The sequence below is a fragment of the Gavialis gangeticus genome, unplaced genomic scaffold (assembly GCF_001723915.1).
Source record: "Gavialis gangeticus isolate Ggan-Ray unplaced genomic scaffold, GavGan_comp1, whole genome shotgun sequence".
NCBI classification, from domain to species: Eukaryota; Metazoa; Chordata; order Crocodylia; family Gavialidae; genus Gavialis; species Gavialis gangeticus.
In genome coordinates, this window is record NW_017728993.1 from 62,278,134 (window position 1) to 62,286,390 (window position 8,257).

Consider the following 8,257-nt stretch of genomic DNA (forward strand, 5'->3'; position numbering starts at 1 on the left):
TGTACACGTCAGTAACTGTTCCCAGGTAGAAACTGACTAGATTTCAGGTGAACAGTGATCCTTTAATGTAGTTTGGGGACTAATCCATATCCATTTACTCACTAAGAAAGCTCAGCTTTATTTGCTGCATGTATCATGTGTTTTCTGAAACAGTATCTACAAAGTATTTGTGTGTTCCAGCGCTCTGCCTATATGAGACAGATCATAGCCCTACTCGTTCACACTCACACCCCCCACCCTACATGTATGCATTTCATCCTTCCATATACTATTATTAGAAAAAAGAATGACAATCCTACCAATCAGCATGAGAGATGAACACAGGCAAAACCTTAAATCTAAACTCTGGGGAAACTTGGATTCAAATCCAGTACTCATAACGGGACACTATCTGAATAAGTGGTAGAACTAAAATGTTGGGTCTGGACACATTTAAACTGTGGGGAATTGGGATCTGGATCTAGACCCAGACTCCACAGTCCTGGCTACTGTTATCAATCACAATCATCATCACCCCTTTAGGACAAAGCTCAGCACCTTTCTTTCTCAGTTCTGTTTTTCTGCTCTGCTTGTTCTTTCTGCATTAGTTATTTATTCTGTCTTGGATTCCAGTTTTTTCATTCCCCATCTCCTTTGCAGTGTGACTTGGAACATTTTGCACTCTGCCACTATTGCTTCTCAGTTACATCCTTTACAAACAAGGTTAGAGGCTTTGGAGTACTGGACACCGATAAACTACAGTATTTCTTTTATTACTGGTGTTGGCCGTGACTGAAGAAGTATGAGACTTGGTAAATGAGCAGTTGTGAGGGTTAGGAAAGACCTCTACATAGCTGAGGAATCTAGCATGGCACCCAGACCCATGCAGAGAGAGAAAGGAGATTCCCTGGCTTAGTGTAGTTGTTTGGAACAGGCCAGGGACACCCAGTGGTTAAGTGGAAAGTAACCAACATACAGATGGAAAGGCAGGCACTTGTCAAGCTCCTCAAAACAGGCTGCTTAATGGAGACACCCTCTCCATTAATGAGTAGCAGGTGCCAAAGCTGCCTTGAGAAGTTTCAGCTCTGTCTCCCTCAGGGACCTGTTAACCAGCAGGTTGTGTCTGACACTAGGATGTACAGGGCAAAATTATGCAAAGCACTCAGCACTCTGAGCTCTCTCTAGCTAAAAGCAAACTCTTTTACATAACTCTTAAGTGCTTAAGATGCTCCTAAGCTGACAGGAACAATTTATGACTTTAAAAATTGAACATGTGCTTAAGTATTGGATCTAGAACTGAATGCAGCAGAACTCCAGTAAAATAAATAGTGTGAGATCATGTAATTACACAGCATCTCATAATTCATGCACATAAGAGTTGAATTAGGGATACACTAATAACATATATTAGTGTTAATATTCCCTAACTATTGAGTACTCAACTTTGTAATCCTTGAGTGTCTGTGTGGGCAGAAATGAGGACTGTATTTCTGTGTCACGGTCTCTGTCTCTTACAAGAACAAACATGTATGCAATACTTCTAGCTTCCTAACAAACTTTCCCCACAAACAGAGAGTAAACTAAACCTCACTAAATACATTTCCTTCCAACTTCAAAATGCCCAAAAGCAGTTACGTGCTATTTCAGCAGGATGAATGCATGTATATGTGCATGAAAATTTACAACTGCCTGAGTTCAAAGTGTAGTGCTAGCATTTAGGGAAAATCTCTATTACTCTTTTGAGGAGCCACACTGGACACGACTTGCTCTACCTTTCAGCTATGGTCTACACGTGGCCTGAAGTTCAACCATGAGTGGAACACCTCTTCAGTGGCTGCATTTGTCTGCAATCTACTAATGCAGCATCACTACTTTACTGGGATAGGGCTTAAAATTTGAGATGGGAAAGAGTGGTCAGCCCAGGATTTACCAGGTGTTTCTCTCTGGATGAGCCAACGGGAGGTAGGGTCTTCACAGGAATGACAGCCACACAGCTGCTCCTGAGCTGGGCTCTCCACCAAAGCAAGACTTCCCACTCAGCAGCAACATAACAGAAGGCAAGAAGAGGTGGTACCTGTGTCTCTGACAGCCATGTCCCTCGTGCTCCAGGAGGCAAGTGTTTGGAATGGAAGTGCTGGAGGAGGAGGATGTCCTCATGGCAACTGCCGAGATACCCACTAAGGGGGAGGAGAAATTGAGCAGCACTGAGGCAACACGATAGGGAAGGGAACCTGGGTTGTGAGTCACACTGATGACCAACGGGTTCCTCTGACAAGAGAGCTCATGTGTTCCTAAGGGAGAAGAATTAACAAGAGAGAAGGCATTAGCCCAATGCTAGCACTGTTTAGCTTGCTTCGATTTAGTCCACAGTTCGGGTTCTGCCTGCGTGGTCTCCCATCTCCTCTAAGCAACTTGGACAGGCTTCCTCCAATGGAGCATTGCAGTGAAAAAGCAGATGAGGCACTCTCACAGCCTGGGAGCTCTGTGAAAACCCTTCTGCTTTAAGCTAACTAAAAATTATACTTGGGTTAAAAAACCAGGTGACTGAGTCGGTGCTGAGAGAAATGGGACAGTAGATTGAGTGAGCAAAAGGAGACCAAGGCTTGAACAGAGTCCTTTCCTGGTCTGTTGCAGAGAACAGCCTGTCTAAGCCCTCTACAAGAACGAGTTGGAGTGAGATGCTGCCCGGAAAGGTGCTGAGCACTCCCAGGAAGTGATGGGTGCTCTCAGCTCCCACTGAGCTCACAGACAAATAGCCCATGACAATTTGGTACATTCATTAGAAGCTGACTGACAGAGCTCTGGTTTATCCCTTTCTTTTCTCTTGTTCCTTAGACCCTTCCTGTCTCCCCAGTCCCCTTCAAACCAGGAAAAAAAAAACCCCAAAAAAACAAAGGAGAGAGAAAGAGAAGGTCCTGGAGGAGGAAAGGGGGGAGAGACCTCACACCACTACTTGCATTTGCATCTCAGTTCTTAGTGCACTCACCCAGAGAGTGATTGTGCCCACTCACATCACTCAGGTGGACAGTCACAGTCAGTTTGTGTTGGTCACCTGGGATGATGCCATCAGAGGCCAGGAAAACAAAGACTGAGGTAGCCACTCCGGGTCTGTCAAAGCACACCTGGGCAATAGGTACAATAAGAGAAGGGAAAGGCAGGGTTGGGATTGTGGTGAAGAAAAAATAGTTATGTTGGCAATTGCTTTGCAACCTACTTGAACAGACAAATAAACAGTCATACAGACTTCCTGCTTTTCCAACCTGGAAGCTTCAAACAGCTTTCCCAGTGCCTGTTAATAGTAACTTTGCCTTGCAGCAACTTTGCTGAGCCTGCCTAGGTTCCTCAGACAGACCTGTCAGTTTTTCTCAATCCTAACCTTCAACAACACTCATCCTAGCACCTGACAATGCAGTTTCAGGCTTCTCCAAGCTGGCTTTATACGGTACAACTCATTCCACTGTTTGAAACCTAGAGGTGACAGGCTGGTAGAGTTATAAATTGTGCCATTGAACTGCTTCCATTAAAAAACAAACAAAACAAAAATAACCCACAAGCCCTTGAGTGGCTGGAGAGTGGCTGCGAAAGATTTGTGGCAGAAAGAAATGTCTAGTAGAAAAACCGACACTTCCCCTGACTTGTCTAGGAGGCTGCAGTGCACAGCAGCAAAACTCAGAGCATCAATCACGGTAGCTGCCTTTGGAAAGCAAGAGGATATAAACCTCTTGATGTTCAGATGCTCTTTGATCTAAATCCACCCCATGGAATGCTCTTGCTAAAAGCAGGCTGGAGACAAGTGGCAATAGATTCGAGTTAAAACAATATTTCACAACAAGACAAATCCATTTAGCAGAACAGAGGCAAACCCACCAGGCTGTGCACTTAGGAGTCCTAAAGCACAGTGTTAGGGCTGGGGAGAAGAAACTTGGCCTGCACTGTAGCCTCATGGCTCTTTTCACATATAATAATGTGTGTGACCATGGTGCCTTGAGTCCCTAAGCTGGACTGGGGTTCTGCTATGTCAGGCTCCGCATATAAACAGACTAAGAAACAGTCCTTGTTCTGAAGAGCACACAATCAATCCATGCAGATCAGGCACCTAAAGGACAAGGTGCAGGGAATCCAAAAACAGAGAAGAGCCTGCAGAGCCAGGAAAGGAATCCAGGTCCTCATGAGGCCTCCAGGAACCTGCAGCTCTTCTGCGACTGCCCCAGCAAAGGAGGGTGGACACTGAAGCCCTAAAACTGCAGGTCCAGCCCTACTCTCCTCTGGCCTAGTTAGCTTTAGTATAGGTCACTCACTGTGGGAACCACAGCAGAGCTACACCTTGCATTAAACAAAAGGCATGAGCCCATGGAACGGGTTTCCCTAATCCCGCCTCTGCTCCCACTAACCAGCTGAACCCCCTTGTTCTGCCATACTGAGGACCCCATAGAGGGATGGCGTGTGTTATAACTTGCCCCACAATAGGCAAGCGTCCAGAAGGTCCCAGTACAGTTCACCATGTTAGACAGAAATACAGTTATCACAGGGTGAGACTGACTTTTCTCAGCCACTCACTAGGCTCCATACAGAGCTCTTGTGAGCTGGTGCAGACAAAAGATCTTCTTACAAAACCAAACATGCAGCTTTTACTGAAGTTGGACAATTTCACATTTTAATTTCCAGTTTAATATTTGTTCTCCCATTATTATTTCTTTTTTTTTTTTTTAGCTGCATTTCTGCCTCCTGCCTGAGCTCTGAAGCTACCCATAAGGGGAGCAAATACTTGCAGTCTCATCCAAAGCAAGCAGAACACTACCAAGAAATGCACAAAGATGTCTGCTCCAGAGAGTTCCAGTTCTACAAAGCATGGACAGTTTAGATAAGCACAGCCATGTTGGATGCTCATTATGACTTCCCTTCGAAGAGCCAAATCCTCAGACAGTGTGACCAGGGCAGTTACACAGACATCAGGGCAATCCTTTATTCAAACCAAATGAGCTGAGATGAAGCTCTTTGTTTCCTTTCCCTTGGTTGCACTCCCATGTAGGGACAAAGCAAAACCTGGCACTGAGTTCCAATGATAGGATCTGGCTAATCTGACTAAATATTCCCTGTTTATGCTTCCTTTTCCATACTACATGTTGGATCATGGTTGGCCACATTTTAAGTCTTTTTCTCTTGTTAACTTCCTGTGTTACATTCTAACATGCTTCCTAATGATCTTTGAATCCTTCCTTAATCCAAAGTGTAGGAAACGGAGAACAAAGTGCTCCAACACTTAAAGTCATAAATGGCTCCCATCTGTGATATACTAGCCATACTGAGGTGCACTGTGGGAGCTTCATTAAGGTGCATGGATGTTTGCATGTTTCGATGGATGGCCATGCCCATGCTCATCTACAGGCAGGATCATTTCTTTGCTCTTTAGCACCACCTATTGAAAATGTTTGAATACACAGAAAATGGAAGCGTGTGTCTCATTAGCAATGTGACTTGTACTGCCCTTAAAAAAACAGGTGCATCTTTAAGGATCCATGGTCCTGTAAGTAGAGGGCAGTACCCATAGTAGTGAAATAGGCATGTGAGTGTAAACAGCTATCTGTGTTTGCACAGAAGGGCGCATACATTTTAATATGTGCTTGTGAACATGAATCTGTCTTCTCAACCCAATCTGTTAGCAATCAAGCAAACTCTATAAAAGAGAAAGAAAATGGGCGTATTTATTACTAGTCCATAAATAATTTTATGGGCAGAAAATAATAGCACTCCTAAAGAGAGCCTGTGGAGCCAGTAATGAAAGTCTTTAATATAAACAACCATGGAGGAAGGGAACTGACCACAAATTCCAATAAAATGGAACATGTTTTAACCCCTGGTGAGAAGCAGAACGTGAGCTTTCACCAAGGTGGAGCAAAGATAGGCTTCTCCGCCTTCTTGTTAGAAGTGGAAGAAATGAAGTGTATTTGCACTGTTGTAAACATAGAAGGAGTGACATAAGCATGCAGACAGGTAAGAATGACGACTAGGTAGATAAAGATCTTGGTAAACACCAAGAAAGTCAGGAATACAGGAGGAGCCAGAAAGGCTAATGCGTGATGCTTCATTAAGTCTTCTGAATGCCTTAACAAAATAGACAATCTACAACTACCCAGGGCAACATGCCCCTAATAAACTGCAAAGAGAACAAGACAAATAGCATCTTTAAGATAATACGAGGTAACAGCCACATAAAACTGAACTGTGATTGCGGTCAAAAAAAAATCAACACTATAAAAATATTATCTCCCTAATCAGTGTATCAGCTCTCTGTGTCTTCTCTACTCAAATTCTTCTGATGCAACTAACATCTAGTTGGCAGAATAGGGCCCAGAGAAGCTGGTTGGATGCTGGCATACCTCACACATTCATTCATAGTATCCAGAGCTCTCCCAAATGACAGAATTTCTGGTTATGGAAAAATAGGCAAGAAACCCCCAGCATGGCTATCACAATGCAGCCTATACGGCCAGCACCAAGGAAAAATAAATGTATTAAATTGTGAGCTAAACATATTGTATTTGGAACTACTGAGGGAGATTATAAATATGGATTCATGTCCTCAGCTGAATTCACTGGGCACAAGACAACAACTTGGAGTCACTCACTCTCTTTGGTTCAAGCTGCATGACATGATGGAGTCACTTTACTGATTAATTGCTTTTTTTTTTAATGAAAAGAGAAAAGATTCAGCTCTTTCCCCTAAAGTACATCATAGATAAACTTTGATATGGACAGAGGGACAGTTCTCTCAGAAACTCAGGCCCAGATCCAAAGAAGGGTCTGACTCACCTCTTCTGTAACTCATTTCTGAATGACTAGGAATCTCAGGCCAACCAGCTCAACTCCCAAAAGCAGTCAGCCTTCTCAGAGTATTAAGGATTTGAGGGTTATAGTATGCATTGTGCTGCCATTTACACCAGAACAAGAGAAAACTCGAGTGTGAAACACTGCTACATTTGTTTGCACCCAGTGGGGCAAGCCAATGGTGAATCAGGCTCCCCAAGACTAATTACTATTACTAATCTTGAATAATCTACTATAGTATTGGTTCGGCACACACACACAAAAAATCATAGTTTCACCCTGTTCTGGACACAGTTCATTGCACTTAGCAGAAAATGGCCAGGAATGGGTTTTTTCATCTCCTAATCACTGTTGAAGGCTTCTCTTTCAGATATGGTTCTCCATGTAGAGATCCACATCCTGATAACCTTCAGAACAGGTGGGTGCAACAGGCTCAAATAATGTGGATGAAGCAAGGTATACAAGTAGTACAGGCACAGGGCTCCTGCGACTGACCTGTAGAACCCACAGATGCATCTGATGCATGTATGATGCTGTTGAGTCTTGTCACGGATAATTCATGATTACTCCAAGGCAGGGATATCGGCCTTCATTGATGAAAACCAAGGGCAAATATAGGGAAGCCCACTCCAGCCCTGACAACGTAGCCTCACTTACTTTGAGCCAAACTCTCTCATCATCAAAGAGCATTTTCTCTCCATTTTCATTCTGCATATCCTCTTGGTTAGGGGCGCAGGGGAACCAAGCAGCAAGGGAGTGACTCTCCAGCAGATCTTGAAGGTGAGATTTGCATACCTGGAAAGGACAGATTTTCAACTTCAAAAATAAAAGATTTTCTGCCCCAGCTCCAGGCCATGCTGTCACCAGGGCTGGGCCTGGGATCTTGCACTGGTGACAGCATGTACATGATCCTAGGCTGCCCTACTCCATGGAAACTGTATTCAGCAACTGGATACAGGAGCTGCTGGGAAATGGAGTCCAGCCACCAGCTGGCATAATCCCATTAATGTCATGGAAAGGTTTGCAACTCATACCAGCTGAGGATCTGACCCAGTAATAGCTTCACAGAACCAGCTTCCAAATAATCAATATCCAGGGCCAGGTGCTCAGCTTAGTCCTATTCACTACACTGATTTACACCAGATGCAGTGTAAAATTTTGACTCCTCTGACTTAAGGAACATTGGGTTTCAAGAAGCCTGTTCATTGTATGAGGGCAGTTCAAAGCAACAGGGAAACAAGGGACTGCAATTCAGCAATTGTCTCCAAGCTAACTTCCCACTTCCTTATCCCTTTTAGAAGAAATATTTCTGTGATTCTCTATATTTATCTGAAATCCATATTTGGATATTGATGATTATGATGACTGCTCCAACAAAGTGCCAGGCATTTTACAGGTCATAGATTTTCATAGATTTTCATAGACGTTAGGGCTGGAAGGGACCTCAGAAGAT

At 43.8% G+C, this 8,257-nt stretch overlaps 1 protein-coding gene across 1 annotated transcript in view; it reads right to left on the bottom strand.

The window, feature by feature from the left end:
* Positions 1-8,257, bottom strand: part of PAPPA2 (pappalysin 2) — a gene marked incomplete at its 5' end in the record, with an annotated part of 184,615 nt that overhangs the window by 86,497 nt on the left and 89,861 nt on the right. The window contains 3 exons of the mRNA XM_019528350.1: positions 2,054-2,270; positions 2,966-3,101; positions 7,462-7,599. Coding sequence (XP_019383895.1) covers positions 2,054-2,270; positions 2,966-3,101; positions 7,462-7,599 — 491 coding nt within the window. The remainder of the gene's footprint in view (positions 1-2,053; positions 2,271-2,965; positions 3,102-7,461; positions 7,600-8,257) is intronic.